The sequence below is a fragment of the Dermacentor andersoni genome, chromosome 1, assembly GCF_023375885.2.
Source record: "Dermacentor andersoni chromosome 1, qqDerAnde1_hic_scaffold, whole genome shotgun sequence".
Lineage (NCBI taxonomy): Eukaryota > Metazoa > Arthropoda > Arachnida > Ixodida > Ixodidae > Dermacentor > Dermacentor andersoni.
The window spans coordinates 270,999,360-271,025,618 of NC_092814.1; the positions used below are offsets into that span (position 1 = coordinate 270,999,360).

At 44.3% G+C, this 26,259-nt stretch overlaps 1 protein-coding gene across 3 annotated transcripts in view; it reads left to right on the plus strand.

Annotated features, from left to right (window-relative positions):
• Nucleotides 1-25,052, plus strand: part of LOC126548136 (lysosomal alpha-mannosidase-like) — a 70,570-nt gene extending 45,518 nt beyond the window's left edge. For all 3 annotated transcript variants that reach the window (XM_055063145.1, XM_050196250.3, XM_050196249.3), the window contains 8 exons: nucleotides 3,000-3,124; nucleotides 5,526-5,627; nucleotides 7,440-7,527; nucleotides 10,726-10,812; nucleotides 16,230-16,460; nucleotides 19,074-19,229; nucleotides 22,383-22,509; nucleotides 24,790-25,052. In XM_055063145.1, coding sequence (XP_054919120.1) covers nucleotides 3,000-3,124; nucleotides 5,526-5,627; nucleotides 7,440-7,527; nucleotides 10,726-10,812; nucleotides 16,230-16,460; nucleotides 19,074-19,229; nucleotides 22,383-22,509; nucleotides 24,790-24,920 — 1,047 coding nt within the window. In that variant the 3' untranslated portion in view covers nucleotides 24,921-25,052. The remainder of the gene's footprint in view (nucleotides 1-2,999; nucleotides 3,125-5,525; nucleotides 5,628-7,439; nucleotides 7,528-10,725; nucleotides 10,813-16,229; nucleotides 16,461-19,073; nucleotides 19,230-22,382; nucleotides 22,510-24,789) is intronic.
• The last annotated feature ends 1,207 nt before the right edge of the window (nucleotides 25,053-26,259 follow it).

Below are 26,259 nucleotides of genomic sequence, written 5' to 3' on the forward strand. Positions count from 1 at the left end.
AGGATCGCCCAAGAATGGTACACAGCCAGCATCAATCATCATCATCATCATCATCATCATCATCATCATCATCATCATCATCATCATCATCATCATTTTATGCCCACTGTAGGAGAATGCATCTCTGTGTGATCTCCAATTAGCCCTGTCCGCGAACTGATTCCAACTTGCGCCTACAAATTTCCTTATTTCATCACCCCACCTAATTTTCTGCCGTCCTCGACTGCACTTCCCTTCTCTTGGCATCCATTCTGTAACTCTAAATGTCCACCGGTTATACATCCTGCGCATTACATGGTCTGCCCAGCGCCATCTTTTTTTATCCTAATGTCAATTAGGATATCGGCTATCGCCGTTTGCTCTCTGATCCGCACCGCTTTCTTCCTGTCTCTTACCGTCACGCCTAACATTTTTCATTCCATCGCTCTTTGCGCTGTCCTTAACTTGTTCTCGAGCTTCTTTGTCAACCTCCAAATTTCTGCCTCATATGTTAGCACCGGTAGAATGCAGTGATTGTACAACTGTTTTTTAATGGTAGTGGCAAGCTCCCAGTTACGATCTGGCAATGCCTGCTATATGCACTCCGACCAATTTTTATTCTTCTGTAAATTTCCTTCTCATGATCAGGGTCTCCTGTGAGTAATTGACCTGGATAGACGTACTCCTTTACAGACACCATAGGGTGACTGGCGATCCTGAACTCTTGTTCCCTTGCCAAGCTATTCTGGAGGATCGGCCAAGAGTGGCACACATCCAGGGGTTCATATGGAATGGCTAAATCAAAGAAAATCAAGTAAATAAAGAAATCAAGGAAATCCGTTGAACCTAATGCGCTATTTTATTTAGAGGTTGACGTGTTGTAAATATACCTATGAGCTGACATTACATGTTTAGACTTTATGTAGGAATTTATTTGTTTGTTATGCAGAATGGTGGTGCGCTTGTTGGCACTAGTTTATCGGTCATCCATACAAGGGTTATATAGGTGCATTCGCGGCTACTTAAATTCGGCGCACATATAACCTTCGTATATACATCCATAAATACATCGGCTGACGAGATACCGACCAATCCATCAGCAGCAGACAACAGCAACAGCCACGCCAAACTTGGGAGGGTAGGCAAAGAAAGCTTCGCTTTAAAAACGAATACGAAGATATATGTGCAGTGCTCACTTCGGAATGGTACCTCTGGCCCACATATTGAGACGTCTTTTTTTTTACCGTGAAGAAATAAATCATAAAACGTTGTGCCATATCTGCGGCAATTATCCGTGTTATAACCTTGTACAAGTGTTACTCAAGATTCAAGTCCGACTAATCCAGCAGTAGTGCAGGCGTTTTATCAGTTCCAGGTCATTTCACTGTTTCACTGTTGAGTTAATGCCGACTTTGCGACACAACGAAATGGCAGCACTTTTCTAAAACCATTTCTTCAAAAGTGATACCTGTAAAAAGGATTACTTCAAGAACACCGGTACCATTTACTTAAAACTGGTACAATGTGTTATAACAGGGTCTAGAACATTTTACGGCATAGGTATACTTTTAAAAACAAATATTGAAGTCCACATAGCTTGGACATTTTAATTTCATAAGAAATATGTGCTTGCATGATTTGATGTGTTAGGCAGACATCTCTTTATAAAAAACCCATTCTTCGGACTTCCTTATCAAAGATGAGCAGTAATCAGTGCTTAACAAAAAATAATCATGTTTTCCATTTAGGAGTAGTCTTCTTACTGTTCAATACATTTCGGGTTCAGCGTTCTTGTTTTTTTTTACATTGCCAAAATTAGGCCCACTTTTCTTAGGCTTTTATTTCGACACAAAAATTCACATAACTTTTAATTTCAAGCTTACGGTTTCTTTCTTTTATTGGTAAATATCAGGGCCCTGTATTAAAAAAAAAGCTTTTACTCTAGAATTTTTCGTAAGAGAAAGCTTTAGCCAATCCTGACGCTGGACATACTATTGGCGAAAACCACTAGCCAATTACAAGGTGCACTTACGAAATAAGATTGGTTAACTCGATCACTGGTTGGCTAATTTTGTATACGTTGAAATGTCGTGTATTGCGCAGATAATTCTCTTCAGCGCCAGTAACCCGCCGTGGTTGCTTAGTGGCTATGGTGTTGGGCTGCTAAGCACGAAGTAGAGGGATCGAATTCTGGACAAGGGGCCGCATTTCGATGGAGGCGAAATGCGAAAACACCCGTGTACTTAGATTTAGGTGCCCGTTAAAGAACCCCAGGTGGTCCAAATTTCCGGAGCACCCGACTACGGCGTGCCTCACAGTCAGAGCGTGGTTGCGGCACGTAAAACCCCGTAACTTAACACTAGTTGGGCCCAATACACGGAACGGCAAAGTTTTCGACAAGCACGTCTCGCCAGGCTCCTTGCATCGGAGTGCATGTAGGCTCGCAGCTGCGGACCCATCACCGCCTTAGATCTCTGGTAAATTTGCTGTCATTGACCTTTTTTAGTTGAAAATGAATGCGGGCGAAAAAACAAACGACTTTATTTCTTCTTCTTTTTCTGTCTAAAATGCTGGACTCTTACGTTTGTATTGCGCTTTTGTGAAGAATGAGATCTCAAAACGGAAATTGTTCGTGAGCTTCGAAAAAATTTCAGTTGCTCACATGGCACATAGGTTGTTATCTGGTGGCAGTTAGGCAAATACCGTCGATACAAACGAACGCAAATGAGTTCAACTGGCGCAACATGCTCAAAGCCCGCTCGCTTTGGATATTTTTATGACGCCTCTAAATCCACTAACTTTGCTATATGCTTCAATTGTGATTGACGTTCAGTGGTTTCCTTGACAATACGTCTTATTAATGTCAGACATATTCACCACTCATTAGGTGATGATACATCACTGCTCAGTAACCGATTTAGTTTTACATGGTCAAGGTAGAATATGTCGATGCATGGCTTGCAGTGCTCATGACGAACCAACATAACTGAAAGTCATTCCCGACTTGGTTTTCTCCCTAGAAAAATGGCTCAATTGTCCAGGAAGTTCACCAAAAGTTCTCGGACTGGCTGACGCAAGTGATACGAGTCTACGACGATGCAGATTTTGTCGAGTTCGACTGGGTGGTCGGCTCAATTCCTGTGGAGTAAGTATAACTGCGCATGGCAGAATGTGGCTTGTTTTCTATCACTGCCGCGACGCATTACGCTTTCGTGCCAATAATCAAAATCCTGCTTGTGCTTTATGTTTGCCCGCGGGATATTTAACACAGTAATGTGGCCGAAACAAGACTTACAAGCAGATTGACAGTCGTCGGCGAGGCTTTTCACGGAAACAATTAAGTCAAATGCGTGAAATGAACAGCCGGCGTTTTAAAACAATGGCTATGTGCGGTAGGTTTCCAAGTCGAACGACGGAAGAACAAGCCTCCACATGTGTAGAAGTGGTACGGCAAATGGAAAAGCTAAAATACGCGAGCTGCATAAGAGCATCCTTCAATAGACACGAGATTATCATGTAGTGTGCGAGTACTACTGCGGCAAGCTTATCACTACCGCTACTAACGGCCCGCTATTACTGGTTGATCCTCTTCTTTTATTTGTCTATAGTATTTTTTTTTTGCTGCTATGCCGTGCGCTTACGGAAGTCTCGTTGCTTTAAGCGGCTGGTCGTAAAGTATATAATGTTTGTTTTTGCACGGGGCCATTTTAAAGGCGAACTGCAATGAAATTTCGGACGGTGTAAAATACCTAATTTCTGATAAGCGTGGAGACAGAGCAGCCTCCGTGCAATAATTTACGCCTGAAATACCAGCGGATGCGTCAAGAATAGCCCGCAAAAACTTATGTTCTCGTTGCCGAAAATTAAAAAAAAAAAAAGCTATAGTAATAGTAAACGAAGAACCGCTCCAGTAACGCTCGCCGGAAATGACGCAGAACCGGGAATGTTGCGACCCAGCGCGGTTCCTCGACATGACGTCCGATATTAGGCGACGTCCGAGGCGCGCTGGGATTTTCGTCATGCCTGCTAACCACTATAGGCGCATGCGTCGTCTGTTTAAGTGCAAATTAAATGCGGGTAATAAGAAAATTAGCAATGATCAGCTCTGCATGCAGCTTTGCCAAGATTGCTTATGGTATGCGGGATGATCATTTTTAAGTTTCCTGGAATTAAAAAAAATATCGCCTGTTGCAGAAAACACAATTCTAATCCTTGAGCTTGGTTGTTCAGAGAAGCGGACGTTACTTGCAGGAGAATTCGAACCACGTGTTCTACTCATTAAAAAAATCACCATTTAGCTTGTGAATTAATTAGTTTACGGCACATATTGCAATTCGCGAATTGTAGCCGGTGAGTTTGCAAGGCATATCCACTTGGAATGAATTTCCAAAATGACACCAGTTTGGAGATATGCGCCATCAAACTCGCCGTAAAAATGCACTGTTGTTCTATTAACTTTTTCAACAAAACGCTCTTTTATGCATTGAAGCACAAAAGTATCTGGAACGCCCATGTATATATTTCGTCCGACAGTGTGGGAAATATCTCAAAACTGGAGTCTGGACAACTGGACAAACTGGGCAAACTCACCAACCACATTTCGCACAATGCAATATGTGCTGTAAAATAATTATTTAAGGATTTAAGTAGTGCTCTTTATTAGTTAGTTGAATATATGTTTCAACTTCTCGTGCTAGTAATGTCTGCCTCTTGAAGTAAACCAGCTCAGGGATAACAATTAAAGAAAGAAACTTAAAAGAAAAGAAAACTTAAAAATTATCACCCCGTATAAACGAACTGTGCAATGCACGCTTTATTGTAACACCGAAGGTATGCACCTTCTGATTCCTGTATATCTTCTAGCGTCATTTGTGGTGACTTCAATTTATAAGGATTAGTGTGAAAAGCACAAGCTTGCTGAGGCAGGCTGTCGGAAAAGTCACGCCACTTGTCTCACTTTCTATTTTGGAGGTCCTTGAATGGCAGATCCATAGAATCGACTAGGTAGAAATCTCTGAGGCAATCATCGGGTACCGCTGACCGCCATTTGAGAACCGATGACCATGTTGCACTGCCAGCGATCGGATTCCTACTTTGATCAAAGCTAGAAAGATTGTTCTGCCAAAGAGATTGCTCAAAACACCGGAGGTGATTGTTCAGGTTCTGCTTCGATGAAAACTGCAGGCCTATCGCTATCTTCTGGTAGAATTAGGATGACTTAAATCGCCATCCTGATCTCCTAGTGATATGAAACGTTCGACACAGAACGGTGACTTACTAAGTATTAAATGCATTTGAGGACCCCACGGATACCCTCTGGTTAGGCAAAATCGTCATTAATAAAACAGGTCACTGACCAATTTGATGACCGCAGTCTGACGTTTCAGGATTGCTACAACTCCCTAAATGCCAATGTCTGTTTTTGACATTGGTCAGCGACTTGTTTTGCGAAACATTAAATGCAGAATGCTGTTCTCTTTGTTCTTGTGTCATTTTTTTCACGTTTTTCTATCTTGTGACCGTACTTGTTCTCTCCTTCTCTAAAGCGATAACAATGGAAAAGAAATCATCACGCGGTTCGACACCGATCTTAAGAATTACGGCGTGTTTTACACAGATGCAAATGGAAGAGAAATTCTTCAACGAAGGTGAGCATCCGTAACATGTTTCTACCCCCCCCCCCCCTGCTCCTACTTCCCCTCGTTTTTTAACCTCTACCTTCATGTGAGGCGTCGAGAGAGGTAATAGACAAGTGCAGTTGCGACATGCTTCTCTACTTGTTGTAGAAAAACCATGCAGTTATGGTTCTCCGTTTTTCTTAATTTACTGCATGGTCCTTTCGTGTAATCTGTCATCTTCCAGAAAATAAAGTTCCGCCCAGGAATGAAAGGTTAAAATTATATGAATAATTAAGTAGCTCATAATAGAGAAAATTGGCTAAGTTTGACAAAGGGCCAAGCTAGAGCGCGCAAACCTATTAAAAGATATTGCTTGCCGGTATACTATACGGGCTCAAAGAAAACGAACCATATATTAGCAATATACCGACGCAAATTCAAAGAAACGAGCACTTCAAGGTGTGGCCATAGCTCTTATGTTGAGCGTGGTTCGCGGCCTAATACACTACAGAGTCATTTGGTGTGGTGACACTTGCACAACTTGCAATTGGTTCTCGTTCTCGTGGGCTTACAACAGATAGACATCTTTCGTGAAATGGCTGAGAGCCGTGAGGACAGTTAGAACAGCTCCGTTCACTCGCGAATATTTGGGGTCTCAACGCTCAACTACGCCACAGTCAACTATGATCGAACAACTCTGAATTGCGCGGAAACAATAAATCCCCAGTAATGCGCAAAATTAAAGCCCAAGCACGTTGTTATTGTCGCTATTATTATTTTTAAATGATGTTTGAGGTAGCACGTGCTTTTGACTCTCGTGACGCATGTAATGTATACTGGAAGTTCGAGAGTGAAAGCTTGTGAACCACAATAACGCAATGATTGTCACAATTCGTCAAAAACGATTTTAGCAGTAAGGGGCTAAAGGACGGCACGTGACTTGTTGCAGGAGAGTATTACTCTTTTCATGTGCGGTTAAAAATTGGCGTTATTGTTACTGAGAAAATTTGCAGAATTACAAAACACTGTGTATAACGTTCGAGATCGAGGCTATCAATCTGGAAACAACTTAGCAACGAGGCATAGTTGTTATAGGTACCTGTCTGCGGGTGATAATCAAAACTGAGCCCTATTCACAAACGCCTCTTACGCTAGAATTGCTCGTAAGAGAAAATTCTGAGCAATCCTGATGCTGGACGTATCATTAACGAAGATGGCTGTTCGATGGCAAAGAGCACTTACAAACGAACGTCTGTGAATTCGGCCATTGCTCAACTTGCTCGCTCAGCATAGCACCTCTGTGAGCAGTGCATATGTTTCGAGTCAAAGTAGATTATATTTGGCTCTGAACAACGGTAGCACACATGGCAATAAATATTTCTTGCTGAATTTGAATTAACTTATGCTGTCTGCACTGAATGTGACCTGTCTAGGTAGCTGCCATTTACTTCCGTCTGTACTCATGCAAGGTCCGTCAATTTCAGCACTCTCGTGTATTCGATAAAAAATAGCAATATGAAAAAAAAAGAAAGACTGAATATCTAAATCCTCGGATCAAGTGCGAATAAAATTCCAATAAACTAATATGTAATATTTCGTTTTCGAAAGTTCAGTATTTATGCGCAGCATTCGATTTACGCGGCTGTTGTATCATACGCTCTGGATTGGCTGGAATTTTCTCTTACTAAACATGCTAGCGTCAGATCTCTTTTGTGAATACGGGTTCTGAATCTCAGGGACTTAATTGAGTAGGAAAGAAAAGCAAGTTCCCCATTTTTTGTCAGTTCAGGTTTGATGAGAACCCTCGTGGATGAGCTAACAATTCCCGTTCTTCACTTTCAGCCTAAATTACAGGCCGTCGTGGAAGGTTAAAATCAGAGAGCCAGTGGCCGGGAACTATTACCCTGTCAACAGCAGGATTTTCATAAGGGTAAGCTCGTAGGTAAATATTGAAAGCGCAACAAAATAGGCTCGTGCTGATGTCCTCATGTACATGGCACGGCCTACACTGTAAAATAATTTACACCCTTGAAGGTGCGTGAATAAGGGTGTAAGGGTGTTCTACAGTGCAAAGGTAAAGACGAATGATCATTTTGAGCCGAACCAGTTTGTGAGAGGCACGGGGAATTGTTTTAATGAGAATTTACCTTTGGGTTAGTTCATCTGCTACTATAAGCGACGCGGGCACTGATAGAAAGACAGATGTTGATCTATGCCTACGTGTCTGTGTCCGCGACGTTTAAGTGCTATTTTTGCTGGAATTGCTCTTGTATTTTCAGAGTTCAGACATGCAACAAATAATACACATTTATTTATTTATTTATTCAAAAGAACCTTACAGGCCATATGGCAGGGCATAAAGTAAGGGGGGCATATTAAACAGTAAAGGTATAAAAAGTACAAATTTCCAACAGGAACAGTGCTATAAAGAGATTACCGTGTTACACAATATTGAAGGCACTAGGAATACAAAGCAATATCTGAAGGCACACGAACACTTGTTACTGTTAACAGAGCAAAGGAATACCGTTTATGACAATTATATACAACATGGCAAAAATGCACGATAACATACACTAGATTGGTCACTCGTGAACGGTATTGGAAGTTCATAACATGTTCATAGCACTGTAGATTCTCAATTCTATCACATACGTGCGTACTGTCGGCTGAAACGACGTTTTTTTTATTCTTGAAAACATAAAATTGAGTTTTTCACACCGATATGCGTTTTCCAGCTCTAAAAGTAATTTGACAAAGTTTGTCTCATAAGTACGCTTAACTAAATTGAAATTATAGCTAGAGAAGTAAGCTGCTTTCTCTCTCAAAACATAGAGAAAGACCTGGTAATTAGATTATGTTCAACAGTGGACAACAAACAGCATGAATTCGTATTTACTGAAATCACTTTTACATAAACAGATGTCAGCACTCATTACCCCCCCCCCCCTCCCCCCACCAAAAAAATAGTCACAGCATGAAAAAGTTGCAATCACCCACATGTGAGGAAGAAAAACTAGAGTTTTCGCCAGATACACTGGTATCCAACGGGAACATTATTTATAGGATGCTAACGAAAAATACATATAAGAAAAACAACAATCGAAACCGGCTGATCGCCATGGTTGAGACACGTGACGCACCTTGAACATGTACACATCGAGCTTCTGCCAGTTTAAGTTGAGTGAAATGGCTGAAACATGCACATGCCACTTCCGTAGCGGCGTCTGTCCTCTACAGTGATGTGAGAGAGAACTGGCTATCAGCGGTTGTGCGCTTTTTAGATTTAGGCAGCTCAAAGTTATATCCATAGAGAGAGGGAGAGAGAAACGACGTTTAAAATTCCCATAGCTACTAAGGCCCTAGTCCAGGCCTCCTGGTCTGCAGCACGTTCGTGATGTGCTGCACCCCAAGCGGCAACCGCAGTTTCTCAAACTTTCGTGGGGGAGTGGTACACTCCTCCGAGCTGTCGGGACGCTGAATATCCAGGCAGACAGATGGTTCGTCATCATCTCCTTGAGCAACTGTTCTTTACGCGAGCTCATTTTTTACGTTCGAGTGGCCTATTGCATAGACTGTAGTTCTCATGGACATTCACAACCTTCCCTATTCTTTTTGTTGTGTTTTTCGTTTCTTTGCTTTTTCTCTACGCTGTTCTTTCCATCTTTCATTTCCCCTTACCCTTTCCCTCAGTACAGGGTAGGAAACCAGTCTTATACGGTTAACCCATCCCGTTTATCTCTCTCGCGCGCGCAGGTCCTTGCACGCGCGATAAGCAGTAGTGGCTGGCTTTGACGAGGAGCGCATATTTCGTTTCTCGAGAGTATACGACGGCGGAAACGCCTTGCTCGCAGTTAGGTACTTCTGCCTGGTTCAGCGAACGGCTTCCTCAGCGCTGCTTGTATAGGGAACACCGTTCGTTCGTTGTCATGCGACTTTGTAAGTCACCGCAATCATGTGGTCTAACCTGCAAGGGCTTTGCAACACGTTTCAAATAATATAAACTGCTGACTGCCCCTGCGAATTTCCCGTTGTTCTTAGAAAAAGAGAAAAAAGAGAAAAAGAGAAAAAGAGAGAGTTAGAGATAAAGAGTTAGAGAAACTTAAAGAGAGACTTAGAGCAAGAGAGTTGTATCGGACTTGGTGCAGCACAGGCAATGTACACGCTATATTATATACTCAGCCCAACGGTCGCACGCAGTCAGGCTATAACATTCTATTTATTAATATTTCTTTCCTTATTTTAATTCTTTTTAAATGCTATGCCGACGTGATTTTGTCCATGCTCTGAACTAGGGAATTCTCTTGTTCAATAATACCGTTAAATGACCTCTTTTATTTTCACTGAACAGGGGCAGAATTGACAAAGATTTTCGTTCGTAAGTGTCGTTTGCCATTGGCTAGCGACTTTGGCTCATAATGTCTTCAATATCGCGGCTGGCTGGCTACTGCCCTTACGAACAAGTCTAGCTGAAAACCCTTTTCGTGAATGCGCGGGCCCTGATTTCTTGCACCATATTGCAAATTTGTTGACGAATCATGACCGACTGAAACACACGCGGGGGAGAACAAGGCCCTCATTCACAAAATACTTTTTACGCTAGTGTTGTTTGTAAGAGAAAATGCCATTAAATCCCGATGCGGCCGGCGAACGGCAGAAACGTACTTGAGAAAGCAAAGCTTTGTGTGAATTTGGCTCCAGAAGTGTTGTATGGCAGTGTGAGCATTAACGGGATGAAGCAGAATCACGATTTCAATTACGTTGCGCCACGCGCATTGTACTATGCTGCGGAATTCTATTGTAGATTCCGACAGAATAGACGTTACCAATGGGGGCGCAATTAGAAATTCACTGAATTTATCCCGACGCTCATAGTGCATTACCTCTGTTTACTTTTGTTCCCCGCTGTGTGCGCATAGTGAATCCACTAAACTTTTCGTTGTTTAGAATGGCTTTTGAAATTATCGCCGTTGCAAGCCTACATGGATTTCATACGCAAGCGATGACTCGTCGTGCTTTCAACATGCTTACACATCAATCGACCCTGTGTTGGTTTATCTTTATTGTTCGTTCTAACTAACTCACAGCAATTTGGTTTTGCGTGTCGTTTTTCCGTTTTTTTTTCCAGGACACCAATAGGCACCTTCAATTCACCGTGCTCACCGATCGCTCTCAGGGAGGCAGCAGTCTGCGCAACGGCTCAGTAGAACTGATGGTAAGCGCAGACTTTTCTTTTTTTTTTTTTCAAACGCAACAGAGGGGGTAGCAGGGGTGCACCACTGTGCTCATGCAGATGAGTACATACAAGGACGATAAAAAAAAAAAAGACACCATGCTGTGTCCACTCATTTCTCTCCTTTAGTTCTTGCATATACGCTTCTTCGTCCACTCTTGCACGGCCGTTCAGTGGTAATTCATGTCGACTGGTCCGGCTGCGTGCTTCTGCTCGAAACATATTGCTCTATTTAGTTTAATGCGACAGCTTGAGAACCCAACTCAGCTTCGAGGATATTCCTTTCTTTTCTACCAGAATGAATCTTGCGGTGGCTCAGTGGTTATATCGAGTTATACCACTGAGCACGAGGTTGCGAGTTCGACTCCCGGCAGCGACGGCCGCATTCTGATGTGCGCGGAGTACGAGAACGCTCGTGTACGGCACTTTTTCTGCACGTTAAAGGACACCTGGATTGTCCTAATTAATCCGGGCCCAGCCGCTACGACGTGTTTCACAGCCCGATGTTCAGCTAAGGGACGTTATATATATATATATATATATATATATATATATATATATATATATATATATACCGAACCGCGAAATGCGAAGGTTGTGGGTTCGGTTCCCACCTGCGGCAAGTTGTTTTTTCATCCATTTTAATTTCCATTAATTTATCCTTTCATTATTTCATTTATTAAGCGCAAGTAATTTCCCCTATGTTGTCCTTGGTGTCAGTGTTTGTTGGCTTCTTATGATATGACTAATAAAAATCGGGCCCCTCGGTTAACCCCCTTTCTTCTCGTTTATTACTTAACAAGGGTCTCGAATCCGGCTACATTGATGCCTTCAGGTAGCATATGTGGGTTTATTGACCAGTTGCCTTAACCAAAAAAGATCACGTTCTCGTGACGCCTGCGGCAAAAAGGGCCTTCTACGTCCGCCGCCAAGGTCTGTGAGTGGTGGCGCTGACTAACACTCCCAGGGTTCTACTAGGGCACATAAATACCCAAGAAAGTGGATGGGGAAACAGCGGCGCGGTAGCTCAATTGGTAGAGCATCGCACGCGAAATGCGAAGGTTGTGGGTTCGGTTCCCACCTGCGCCAAGTTGGTTTTTTCATCCACTTTAATTTCCATTTATTCATCGTTTCTTTGTTTCATTTATTAAGCACAAGTAATTTCCCCTATGTTGTCCTTGGTGTCAGTGTTTGTTGGCTTCTTATGATATGACTATATATATATATATATATATAGTGCATATATGAGGAGAAGATTCATTGTTTCTTTTAAACGCACGAAGTGGTGACGTAGGTTGTCCAATTTGATTTTTCCACCTAGCATGCCAGACTTGTGAAACAGCAACAGCACCCGTACAATAACGAGCCCCCAATTTGGCAAACAAAATCGTATGAATATTTGCTCATGGTTGAAGGCAAATTGCAGTGGCGTTACGTTAACGAGTCTGGCAACATCCCAACTGGTGCATCTTCGTGACTGTGTTGGTGCTTGTAAAATAGCCGCGTCGTCGAGTGTTACACACTATACGCCGGTGGCCACCGCAAGTTGTTACAAGAATCGTATGTGACATCTCTTTAAGCCCTTGTATATTTAGTATATTCAAAGGCCTGCTCTGGTTCTTCGCATTCCTTGCCTGACTAAATTGTTGAATAGCAAGCGCCCACCCTTAAAAAAATGAATACGTGTCAATGTGAATAAGGCGCCGCGTTTCGTAATGGGTTTAGGAAATTCTATAGAAGCTTTATCGCCGCCTTATTAATGTCTGCAAACGAGCGTCTGAAGCACAGGATTCTTTCTTTTTTCTTGCTCGAGGGCTTTGCTTGCTGGAAACTTAGCGGAAAATTATCAATCGGCATTGTTAGCCTTATTCTCGTCTCCTTAGTTGTCGATATGCGACTCCCGTCAGCGGCAGAAACGCATATAGCGACGACGTCGAAGCGTCAGGACTTTTGCTTCTCATTGCGCGAAGGTTTCGAAACCCTCGGTAAAGCTGCACATTTAAGCAATAGAATGAGCTGTCGCGCTTAATTTTGGATTATCTATGAAGAGCCGATCCTGCGTGTTTTTATCGCGAAGATCTATCACGTGGTCAGCACGGTGGACACGTTTGTAGAATGCTGTCACGCTTATGTGAGATAAATGGGCGAGTTTCCGACAGAAATGCAATTTTCTTGGCCTTAATTGTTACAAACTTGCTATTTACGCTACATTTTATTTTTGTAATGTACACTGAGTGTGCTTTTGTTGAACATTGATTTTGAAGCGACTTGCTGCAGACAGACGATCAATGAAGGCGCTTAGTGCGTTTTCTTCGTTTATGGCAGTGTCTAATTTTTTTTTCTGGAGAAGTACAGACAAAATAAATTTTCCGAGGTCGATAGCAAAGCATGTACTCAAACTCGATGAGGAAGATATGCTTCTGTTTGCGTAGCGCGCAGTGATTAAATAGCTTTCCTGCGACATGTTTGCTTACTCACACTTCGTTATACGTTAAGCTTATTGAAACGTCCTCGTATGCAATACAGTAATTACGTTTGTTTTTACTAATTTAAGAGATAAGTGATATCGATTCGTTGTGAACTGTGTGCCATTTCCCTACAAAAAATGCAGGAAAGGTATGGGACTAACAGAACATAAAGGGTTTCTAGAGATATTAATTATTTTAAAGCAAACTAATTGCTTGGAACGTGGCTTCATGTACAACTCGTAAGGACGCAATGCGTCCTGTCAAGAACACTAAGAGCGCTATGCAACGTCGGAAGGTTTTATTTGTAAGGTGTTTTTTTCCCGGCTTTTCTCGTAATGAAGAAACGCTCTTTAGCTAGATGTGTACAGGTCATGCTATGGGAAGGGTCTCACCGTCCTAATCGAGGAATGACTGCCGCCTAGAGGTGGGCCAGTATTCGAAACTTTCGAATAACGAATATAATATTGTCCTACCCGATTCGGTCTTCGAATCGAATCTTCACTATTCGTGAACACGAGTCTTTCTGCATAGTCTTCGAATATTTTAGAGACGTCAACTGTGCTGAAACATAAAATTGGAGCAAAGGTACGAAAAATTTCATCCCCACGGCCATAATGCTGCACTAGAACTGGCGGAAGCGGTGCGAACCTCTCAAATTGAGAGACTTAGCACCACGAGGACAGGAAGAGCCGTATTGGCCAAAGTTGGAATAAATCCGGACAGAGGCCCCACCCAAAAGGTGGAAGTAGATAGGGAAGTTAGAAAAAATCTGATTATCCCCCCCCCCTGCCAAAAAACATGCGCCCGGAACATAGCAAAGACAGGAGGCATAAACGAGCCGAAGCATTAAAAATTAGATTCGGTAATATCTCGGAACATGACGTGGCCTGTGTAGACGATGCGGGAGGTAGCTAAAGTTTTACGGTGGCAACGGCCGTCAGCGGCTGGGGTATTCCCGTGACCGCTGTCACTCTGCGCGGGCGCAACATAGAAGTTGCCGAAGAAATTGCGATCGCATTAGCTTGCGCTGGAACGGACGCGAAATTTGTGATCAGTGACAGCAAAACTGCCATACAAAATTTTAGCAAGGGAAGGATCTCGCCCTTAGCGGCCAGAATCCTAGGCCAGAGAAAGCTAGATAGAAAAATTCAAATAATTTGGACTCCGGCGCACGAAGCCGTCCCCGGCAACGAGGCGGCCCACGAGCTGGCTCGAGATCTCTGCCGCCGAGCCGCTACGGGGCCCCTCGATGACCGAGGGAGCGGAGAGCGCATGCTAAAATATGGGGAGATCACGCAGATTATAGATTGGCTCGTAGACTGGTATCCCCGCCAGACCCAAAATTAAACAACAGACAAGCAGTCGCGTGGAGACGACTACAAACTTATACATATCCGCACCCGGTTATGGCGAACACACATGTTCCCCGAGGCCGGGAGCGATAAATGTAATCTTTGTGGGGCGAGAGAGACCCTCGACCACATAATATGGGAATGTCCGTACTCTCCCGGGGGAACGCACAAAATAGGTAGTAGAGACACCTGGGAGACCCTGCTGCGCAGCTCGGACTCTGAGCTCCAGCTCCGGCTCGTCCAACTGGCTGAAGAGGCTGTTGGGACCCAAGACCTCCCAGCCTGCATCTGAGGCGGCGGCACTCGCCCCCTGACCTGTGTGTCGGGGGGTGGGTAGATCACCTTTTCCGTTGGACATTAAAGTTTATTCTATCTATCCACTTATATTTTTAATAAGGGAAGTTTCAGGACGTGCAATGTAATGAATGACAAAAACGTATTCGAAAACTATTCGAAAAGTTTTCGACATTCGATTCGATTCTCTTCCGGCACTATTCAATTCGTATTGGATTCGACCTCAAAAATTACTATTCGCACGCCCCTATTGTTGCTTCTCTCCGGTCTAGAGGGATTAAGGAATCTTTTATATGAGGGCTTTCAGCGACAGCTGATGCCCTCGTATAAAACGACCTCATTACGACCTCATTAGATCGCTGCGTACATTAAGCCCTACGCATGCACTAAGCAAGTTAAGCGCAAAAAAAAAAATATGTTTGTGCTTAACTCAACGTTCCTAGCGCAGCATAGTTAGTCTGTATGCGAACGTTGCATGGAACTATACGCTCCGCATTCCGCCTGGCCACTTTGGCCAGGAACAGGACCCGTATCCGCAAAAAAAAAAAAAAACAAAAAAAAAAACACACACAAAGTTCTTAGGTTAGAATTAGTGAAGGCGGCCAGTTAGTGACAATGCGGACTTATGAACGACGTTCTTTGTAACTTGGGCCCCAGAGTTTTTGGTGACGTAGAATACTACTCCGGGCTGCACGTTCCGTGTATGCGCACTGGCGTTCTCATTAGGTGGCTGAACCACTTGAACCGTAGAAACAGCTGAAGCCCTTCAGCATCACGTTTTGCATGTAGACTGCATTTATTCGTTCGCTTGGCTCCCCCATGTTGGCAGAGGTACTGTGAATCGAGCCTGTCGAGAGCCAAGAAGACCGGGGGCGGCTTGCACGAACATTTAATAACTAAAATAGTAACCAATTTAAGAGCGCGTTTTAGTGCAGGCTAGGAGTTCTCTAGGGCGCATTTAAGAAACCGTTCTTAAATTCGTTAATATTTTCGCTATTAAATGTTCCTGCAAGCCGCCTCAGGGCCCGTACTCACAGCACTTCTGTTACGTAAGCACTGTCCGCGATTGACCCTTAGCTTGGCGATCGTGATGATTATCTCGCCCATCACTACCTCGATTGACTGGGGCCCGAACGCGCTCCAAATAGGGAAACGCTTTTACGCAATAAACGTTTTGTGAGTACGAACGAAATTTGATTTGGCCAGAGCGAACCGAAACAGGCGACGACGCGTCGGCCGTGTAACAATACGTTGCCTCACAGTGTTCCATGGCGCATGCCTGCAGGTTCACCGGCGGCTGCTGTACGACGACGCATTTGGCGTCGACGAGGCCCTCAACGAGTCGTACTACAACGGCCGGGGCCTGGTGGTGCGCGGAACCCACCGGGTCTCCCTGTGCCCCATGACCCAAGCGGCGCAAGTCCACCGGCCGCTGGCCATGGCGACGTACGCCGCCCCTACTCTCTACTTTGCACCCGTCGACAGCGCAGCCTACACATCCGAGTGCAGAACCAACGTAAGTGCAAGTCCGAGGCTGTTGAGGGCAGGGCTACCTCGGGTACGCTACGGTAACTAGCGCCGCGCATTCGAATGCCGCTACGATGTGAGTCTTTTTCACACTGTAAAGCAACGCAGTTTTTTTTTTCTTTTTCGAGTGTTAAGCATGGTAGCAATGCACCGACGTTTTCCTACAACAGGTGGCCTCCGGAACACTTTTCCGCGCGAGAGGTTTTCGTCCTTGCAGAAAAATAAGTGGCCTTTTTTGTTTCGGAGCATTCTTTACGTAGACACTTCGTTTTAACTGCCCCTACAACCAACATACGTATACTTGCAGCGTAAGATTTCCAGAGAAATGTCACATTACGGTTATTTTTAATCAATACGGAAGTGAACACTGAGCACAGGCTATTGACGGCGTGTGCATTGGCTGGCATGACAACGCTATCATCGTGTATTACGTGATTTCGGATTTCACTTATATCACACGTCGCGTACGTCGAGTTTGAAAATTTCCGATATACAGTTGAATTCAGTTGTTATAGATTATCTTTTCTTAGAATTCCACCATTCCGCACGACCAAAGCGGTCATGCGTTTGCTCATGCGCTACTCCTGCTATTAGTAAATTTACAGCCATAGGCGTAATTGCAGGCACAGGGTAATTAGAGATCACTAGAAGAGGGCTTCGGCCTGCAGTGGGCCTAGAATATTCTGCTGCTGCTGATGATAATGTGGATGGCGAAACTATGAATTTTAGACGGCGCACACTGCTCTAAATCATAGTGCCTATGGATGAGATTTTTTAAAAAGAATAATCAGCACAGGGTCAGTGTATAGTCTTTAGTTATCATTATCGTTAATCCGAATAGCAGTTCGAACCTAGGGGATGGGCTCAACGTTCCTGTCCGTTCACAAGCATTCTAATAAAAAAAAGTTCTGAAAGGAAAAGAAATGTCATTCACCCGACAGTAGCAGGAAGTTACAAAGTAAACCCGTGTGGGTTTCATAGAAGGGAAGCCTCGTAGTTGTAGCAGTTTTTTTCTTCGTGCATTATCCGTCGTTCTTCTGTCTTTAGACTTTTCGTTGGGCTTTAAAAAGCTCTGAAGATGAATGTCAACCAACTAGGCTGCTTGTCTATCTTGCTACTGAGATGCGTTCTCTCTGAGAAGCCCGTATGAGTTTCCTTTGTTGCTTCGTGCATACAGTCGGGTGTGCGAAAATGTATCCCTTTCATGAATCTTCCGACTTACCGACCTCTAACCACTAATCCAGGACCGTCTGCTACTGCGATCAATCGTTATAAGCTACGAAATGGTATAAAGGTGTCCATCCCCGGCTTAGTAGATTACCCGAGCTCTACCGAAGGATGCGCAGTAAGCGGGCACGGGCTTCGGCACGGCGTGTGTGAAGCTAGAGGCGAGTATAAAAGAAAACCTTCGCGTCGGTTATCGCCAGCAGTGCGGTACTGCGGAAGCAAAGAAGACGCTTGCCATTGGACCGGAAACGAAACCCGAAATCGCGTAATACGCGACTGGCTCATGCTGAAAAGACAGAAGCCCAAAGGGAAGCAGCCCGGGAGCGGACGCGTGCTCTTCAAAACTGCCAGGCAGCTGCAGCAGCAGCTTGAAACGAAGCGTACCGGGAAAATAAAAAAGCCATGAGATAATACCAATAATTGTTGTTCGAAGTGATTGAGTTACGGGAATCAAAGAATAACTGCAGCCCGCCAGTTCTTTTCTGTTCTTTTTCGATCGGTTCAGATTCTGTTGCGCCGCACGCAGCAAATGAAACGGCATTTAGGTGATTTATGCCTTCTGGTGTTTCGATGAGAAAACTGTAACTACCCTTTTATTCAAACTTTAAGGCGCACTTGTTAACAAAGGTTGGTCCAAGCCGCATAGTGCGGTCCTCGTATTGCGTCATTAGCGTTTGAACGCTCTGGGTGAGAACAAAAGCTCGCGTCCTCGCCTTCAGGAAATTTTAAGCGCTCATGATGCCACAAGTTAGCGGCAACCGCAAGGGTCAGAGTCAACACTATATAGAACATCTTGTTCAGTTAGTTGCTGCAGCTTTGGTAAAGGAGATCACTCATCAAGCTAACGCTATGCATACGGACGCATTAAATACGCTCTCGGTTCGGGTCAATACGCAGTGTTAACTTACGCAGCGAGTTCCCTTACTGCGTCGAGTAACACTAAAGAAAGACGGTCACCATATAGAGTGGCGTAGGAAAGGAGGTATGCGAACCGCTGAAGTTATATATTATAACATTCACAACACTGAAATGGCTCAGGCAAGGCATTCCGAGAGAGTTAAAACGCTTATTTCTTGGCGCTTCCCTCTGCTACTACAGTGCTCGACGTTTTCTATGTCTGCGGACTACGGCGCGCGCCATGTACTTTACATGCACCATTTCGAGTTCATCTAATTATGTGCGGGCGGAAGTAAAAGACAGAAGATCACGCTCCTTTTGATTCTCATGACATTTCTCGGTGGCGTTACCCGGGCTATATTGTAACAGAACATTTAGAAGTGATTCCTGTACCCTATGCTTCGTGGATTTGCGCTCCTTCTATACAGCCAAAAGTTTCATCATAACATCTCATCAACGCGCAAACGCTTGTACGCAGTGCTCGGCTCTTGCGAAGTCACTGCCCCCCAACGTGCACCTACTGACCCTCGAGCATTGGAACAAGGACGACGAGGTGCTGCTGCGACTGGAACACTTCTTTGAGTATAAGGACCGCGCAGAAAACCTCTCTAAGCCGGCCAATTTTAGCCTACAGGTGAGAGCTTCTGATCACTTCTTTCGTATAGTCGAGAGAGCGTGTACGCTTTGCGAATGGCGGCAGCGTGGTGATAGCGAGCCCGTATCCGATGGTCTAGCGTTATGCATGCGGGAGTACGGGCGCCGCTGCGAAGGTATACATATATATATATATATATATATATATATATATATATAGGCCGCCATTGGAATATGAACCTGGCAACGTTTACCGCTAGAACGTTATCTAGTGAGGCGAGTCTAGCAGTGCTATTGGAGGAATTAGAGGGCAGTAAATGGGATATAATAGGGCTCAGTGAAGTTAGGAGGCCAAAAGAAGCATATACAGTGCTAAAAAGCGGGCACGTCCTGTGCTACCGGGGCTTAGCAGAGAGACGAGAACTAGGAGTCGGATTCCTGATTAATAAGAACATAGCTGGCAACATACAGGAATTCTATAGCATTAACGAGAGGGTGGCATGTCTTGTTGTGAAACTTAATAAGAGGTACAAAATGAAGGTTGTACAGGTCTACACCCCTACATCTAGTCATGATGACCAGGAAGTCGAAAGCTTCTATGAAGACGTGGAATCGGCGATGGGTAAAGTCAAAACAAAATACAGTATACTTATGGGCGATTTCAATGCCAGGGTAGGCAAGAAGCAGGCCGGAGACAAGTCAGTGGGGGAATATGGCATAGGCTCTAGAAATAGCAGAGGAGAGTTATTAGTAGAGTTTGCAGAACAGAATAATATGCGGATAATGAATACCTTTTTCTGCAAGCGGGTTAGCCGAAAGTGGACGTGGAGGAGCCCGAATGGTGAGACTAGAAATGAAATCGACTTCATACTCTGCGCGAACCCTGGCATCATACAAGATGTAGACGTGCTCGGCAAGGTGCGCTGCAGTGACCATAGGATGGTAAGAACTCGAATTAGCCTTGACTTGAGGAGGGAACGGAAGAAACTGGTACATAAGAAGCCAATCAATGAGTTCGCACTAAGAGGGAAACTAGAGGAATTCCGGATCAAGCTACAGAACAGGTATTCGGCTTTAACTCAGGAAAAGGACCATAGTGTTGAAGCAATGAACGATAATCTTATGGGCATCATTAAGGAGTGCGCAATAGAAGTCGGTGGTAACGCCGTTAAACAGGAAACCAGTAAGCTATCGCAGGAGACGAAAGATCTGATCAAGAAACGCCAATGTATGAAAACCTCTAACCCTACAGCTAGAATAGAGCTGGCAGAACTTTCTAAGTTAATCAACAAGCGTAAGACAGCGGACATAAGGAACTATAATATGGATAGAATTGAACAGGCTCTGAGGAACGGAGGAAGCCTAAAAGCAGTGAAGAAGAAACTAGGAATAGGCAAGAATCAGATGTGTGCGTTAAGAGACAAAGCCGGCAATATCGTTACTAATATGGATGAGATAGTTCAAGTGGCTGAAGAGTTTTATAGAGATTTATACAGTACCAGTAACACCCACGACGATAAGGTGAGAGAGAATAGGCTAGAGGAACTTGAAATCCCACAAGTAACACCGGAAGAGGTAAAGAACGCCTTGGGAGCTATGCAAAGGGGGAAGGCAGCTGGGGAGGATCAGGTAACAGCAGATTTGTTGAAGGATGGTGGGAACACTGTCCTAGAAAGATTGGCCGCCCTATATACACAATGCCTCATGACCTCAAACGTACCGGAATCTTGGAAGAACGCTAACATAATCCTAATCCATAAGAAAGGGGACGCCAAAGACTTGAAAAATTACAGACCGATCAGCTTACTGTCAGTTGCCTACGAAGTATTTACTAAGGTAATCGCAAATAGAATCAGGAATACGTTAGACTTCTTTCAACCAAAGGACCAGGCAGGATTCCGTAAAGGCTACTCAACAATAGACCATATTCACACTATCAATCAGGTGATAGAGAAATGTGCGGAATATAACCAACCCTTATATATAGCCTTCATTGATTACGAAAAAGCATTTGATTCAGTCGAAACCTCAGCAGTCATGAAGGCACTACGGAATCAGGGTGTAGATGAGCCGTATGTAAAAATACTGAAGGATATCTATAGCGGCTCCACAGCCACCGTAATCCTCCACAAAGAAAGCAACAAAATCCCAATAAAGAAAGGCGTCAGACAGGGAGATACGATATCTCCAATGCTATTCACAGCATGTTTACAGGAGGTATTCAGAGACCTGGAGTGGGAAGAATTGGGGATAAAAGTTGATGGAGAATACCTTAGCAACTTGCGTTTCGCTGATGATATTGCCTTGCTTAGTAACTCAGGAGACCAATTGCAATGCATGCTCAATGCATGCTCAGGCAAAGCAGAAGGGTGGGTTTGAAAATTAATCTACAGAAAACTAAAGCAATGTTTAACAGTCTCGGAAGAGAACAGCAGTTTACGATAGGTAGCGAGGCACTGGAAGTGGTAAGGGAATACATCTACTTAGGGCAGGTAGTGACCACGGACCCGGATCATGAGGCTGAAATAACCAGAAGAGTAAGAATGGGCTGGGGTGCGTTTGGCAGGCATTCTCAAATCATGAACAGCAGGTTGCCACTATCCCTCAAGAGGAAAGTGTATAACAGCTGTGTCTTACCAGTACTCACCTACGGGGCAGAAACCTGGAGGCTTACGAAAAGGGTTCTGCTGAAATTGAGGACGACGCAACGAGCTATGGAAAGAAGAATGATATGTGTAACGTTAAGGGATAAGAAAAGAGCAGATTGGGTGAGGGAACAAACGCGGGTAAATGACATCTTAGTTGAAATCAAGAAAAAAGAAATGGGCATGGGCCGGACATGTAATGAGGAGGGAAGATAATCGATGGTCATTAAGGGTTACGGACTGGATTCCAAGGGAAGGGAAGTGTAGTAGGGGGCGGCAGAAAGTTAGGTGGGCGGATGACATTAAGACGTTTGCAGGGACAAAATGGCCACAATTAGTACATGACCGGGGTAGCTGGAGAAGTATGGGAGAGGCCTTTGCCCTGCAGTGGGCGTAACTAGGCTGATGATATATATATATATATATATATATATATATATATATATATATATATATATATATATATATAGATATGTGCGTGTGTGTGTGTGTGTGTGTCAGAGCACGCAGGAGTAGAAGCTTACTTGCGTTTTTGGTCTTTATTTCAGGCTGTTTTTGTGCGGACGATAGCAAGTATGGAAGAGATGAACTTGGCCGCCACGAAAACGAAAGAGGAGACCGTGCGTCTCCAATTCCAGCCCAAGTTGAGCCACAAAACTAAGCGCTACATGTCAGGTGTGTTACATGTATGTTTCCACGGCGTGTATTGCTTGCGCTCACGTGTCCTTGTTCAACAGCACGTAAGGGACACGGTACTAAATACTGTCTGAGCAAGGTGAAGAACTTGGCGTCACTATGACGGGAGGCGGCGGCGGCGCCACCAATTTCGGTGCAGTCAATGAGACATGGCCGTCCCCAGCGGGTGACGTGTGTGCGCGCGAGTCCGTCGGCATGATACGGTTGTATGAAAGTCTACAGGTGCAGGTTTACTCGATATACGAGGTTAAAGGTCAACTGCGACGAAATTTTGGACCACGTAAAAGGCTCACATTGTGTACATGTTGAGCAGGCCTGCGTACAAAACTTTACGCGAAATATACGAATTCTGAAAATCTCGCAAAAGCAGATGTTTTCCCTGGCAAAACTTTAAAAAAAAACAAAAAAAAAACGATCAAGCGCCGCCATTACCGCTCGCCGGAAGTGGTGCATGGCCCAGAGCGTTCAAACCAGTGCAGCTCCTCGGCATTATCTCCGAAATCGGGCGGCGCCCGCGGCGTGCTGAAATCTTCACAGGTGGCGTGCTGGAATTTACGTCATTATTCGCTGACGACCAGGTGGACGCGTCGTCTGCTTGTTATTTAAAGGCTGCTAATATGAAAGTTAGACAGTTACCAGTCCTGCAGCTTTGCCAAGATTTCTTCAATAAGATGTGTATGCTAACTGCCTTTCTTCGTCCTCTTCTTTATTTAGTGCTATGTTTCTCATGTGTTTGTACTACTCATTCGTAAATAATTTAATTCAAGCGGAACCTGCAGTGGTTGCTCAGTGGCTATGGTGTTGGGCTGCTGAGCACGAGGTCGCGAGATCGAATCCCGGCCACGGCTGCCGCATTTCGGTGGGGGGCGAAATGTGAAAACACCCGTGTACTTTGATTTAGGTGCACGTCAAAGAACCCCAGGTGGTCGAAATCTCCGGAGTCCTCCACTACGGCGTGCCTCATAATCAGAAAGTGGTTTTGGCACGTAAAACCCCATAATTTAATTTTAATTCAAGTGCAGTTTTGTTGCGGGGAGGGTATAATACCTGGGAGAAAGTTTTGCAAGAGTGTTTACCGAAATTATTGTGCTAAAAAGCATATAGCAAAGAAGCGGAGAGCCAACGAACTAGTCTGCTTTTTTTTCCCTAAGCCCTTGCTGCCTAAGCGCCCTTCTTCAAAGTGTGCGTCGCAGAGTCCTCATTTCTCATAAATAAGCAGCTTGTGTATTCGCGAAGTATTGCAGCTTGGAACGCGTTGATATAGAAAGCACAAAGATGCTTCGTCAGAGATATGGCTGAAAACACGCAAAAGTCGCTATCGTTGGTACAAGTAGGCTGTAGGCCCATTACCACTGAAGCTGTTTGGGTGACGACCAAGGAGCCTTAATAACATTAAATTTTTGTTGCATTTCCCTATTTCTCTTCTATTTTTTTTTTGCCTGACTGCGTAGCCGTCGACAATCACGGTATGAAGCCTTACTTCATATTTGTTTGAAATATATTTATTTAATAGGAACCGTTCGAAATGCGGTTCCATGCAGGAAGTGTCATCGCTGATATGCAGAGGTAGCGGCCACGTGGTATCACATGCAATTGAAGCGTGCATGCCAGTCAACACCTGGTCTAATGGTCTCAGATCGCACCCTGCCACTGAAAAGTGGGCTTTCCCGTTATTTCCCGCTAGTGCCTATTAGAGGGCCGTCGCGCACCAGTGCACTCGCCGCTGTAAGTCTTAAACTGTTTTACAGAAACATTCTTCGACATTATTTTGAGGCTGCATGTCGAAGCGAGTTGGGTTGCATGTGCTTTGCAACACGTGCATGCAAAGACGCTCTTCGTTTCGTTATCTCAGGCACCTGAAAGGTGACGCACAGCTCGCTTTATTAAACACTCACGCACGCACGCATGCACACGCGCGCGCACACATACGCATACGGACGAACGGGCGCGCGTTATAAATGCGTTATAAAAACATGCGTTACAACTGCACATTCATAGCGAGCTAATTAAACTTTCACCGCCAGAATTGCGCAGTAAGAAGGCTGCCAATCTATGCATCTATACACACTTAAGGATCTCTTTAAGATAAACGTAAAATAAACCTAAAATTATTTTCAGGCTTACCTAGTGTATAACCTTATTTGCGAAGTTATTAAGCATATTCACCCTTTTTGGTTCAAGCTGAAAAAAAAAAACAAGAAAAGAAACGACGATATGATCGCGCGATTCATCCATTTTGTTATACACATTTGCTCGCAGGTGACCACAAGAGATCAACGCCTGTATATGGCCCGGAATACTACGTGTACCTGACGCCAATGCAGATCAGGACATTCTTGGTGACTTTCTCCTCGAACGACAAGAAATATATGGCGTGCTCCAGTGATTAAAGCAGGAAGACTGGCCACCACGCCGACGCTCAGTGATAGAAAACTCTCGTTACGCATCGTGTCTGCTGCTGACGCACGGCTTACGACTCGACTGTGTTCGAAACGAAATAAAATTTTCCTTCGAAATTGAAACACTTTTCAGGCAACACGCATGTGTCGATAGCTGCTTTAATTTGAAAGGTTCAACTCTTCATTAACGTTAAAATGCATAATTCATGACGAACGTATCAGAGAGAAAGAGAAAGAAAAGCTTGGATGCAGGGACATGCGCCGAATTGCACAAGAATTAATGGCTGCTTATAGGTCTTTTCTTTTTACGATAAGCGGCCATTATCCATCATCTTATGTTTTTTTAATCCTTTCCCATTGGTCAAAGCGCAAAACTACTGCATTCGAAGTTAGCGATGATATGCTTTTCCATATTTTCCCGTGTTACCTTTCTTTTTCCTTTGTCCTGTTTTAGAGAATTGCAGTTTTGTGATCATGACAGTCTATTCTGCGTCAAAGTGGTTAGGAGTGACAAAACGAAAATTAAGTTTTCGTAAAACTTCATTTGGCCTCAGCCGGTATCGACCCTGTTACATAGGAGCAAGTAGGCGCTCTGATCAAATGCGCCATGCTCGTATAGGGCTTCTTATTTCCCTTTTTGCTTTCATTACAGAATTTGACATTACAGAGGCAGTTCTCGGTGGCCTTATGGGTGCGCTGTCTTGAACGCTCTACAGAATAATTTCCAGCAGCTTAAATGAGCACTGATAGAAAACTTCAAACATGAGATGTTCGTTTTTCGTATTTCCTGCGCTAAAACAGTAGTCATGATGTGCGGTTTGCGCTGTTCCATGCTGATATGCATGGAACATATCACCGTACCTTCCAGGTGTCAAACTACAGTATCTTTCGACATCATAAATATGACGCGCTCTGTGGCTCCTCGGACTCACTGTAACGTTCCACCGCTTCCTCGGGTATTGTGAACGCCATAGATCGGGATGCTTGCGCTCGCTGTATGCGCCGGCAGTAAACTACAACAGATTGTTTTGCCGGGGCATCAATGTGCAGTGCAGCAGTGCCATCGTAGCAAAGAAGCCGCACTGCGTTAACCATACTGTTTCATTCGTTTCCCCATATGAAACCCTGACAATATTGGGTCAGTCTCGTTTGCAACAATGGTCGGAATGAATAGATACTCGGGAAAAGCAGTCGCATTTGCTCGCCATCTTTTGCGCCGCACTGGAACTTATACGAAAATCAAGGTATCGATGTTTCACTGAACACACGTGCATGCGCCTATGCTTCTTTCTTGAGGGTAGTGGCGCGTATTAGCTGTCTCTAATAAAGC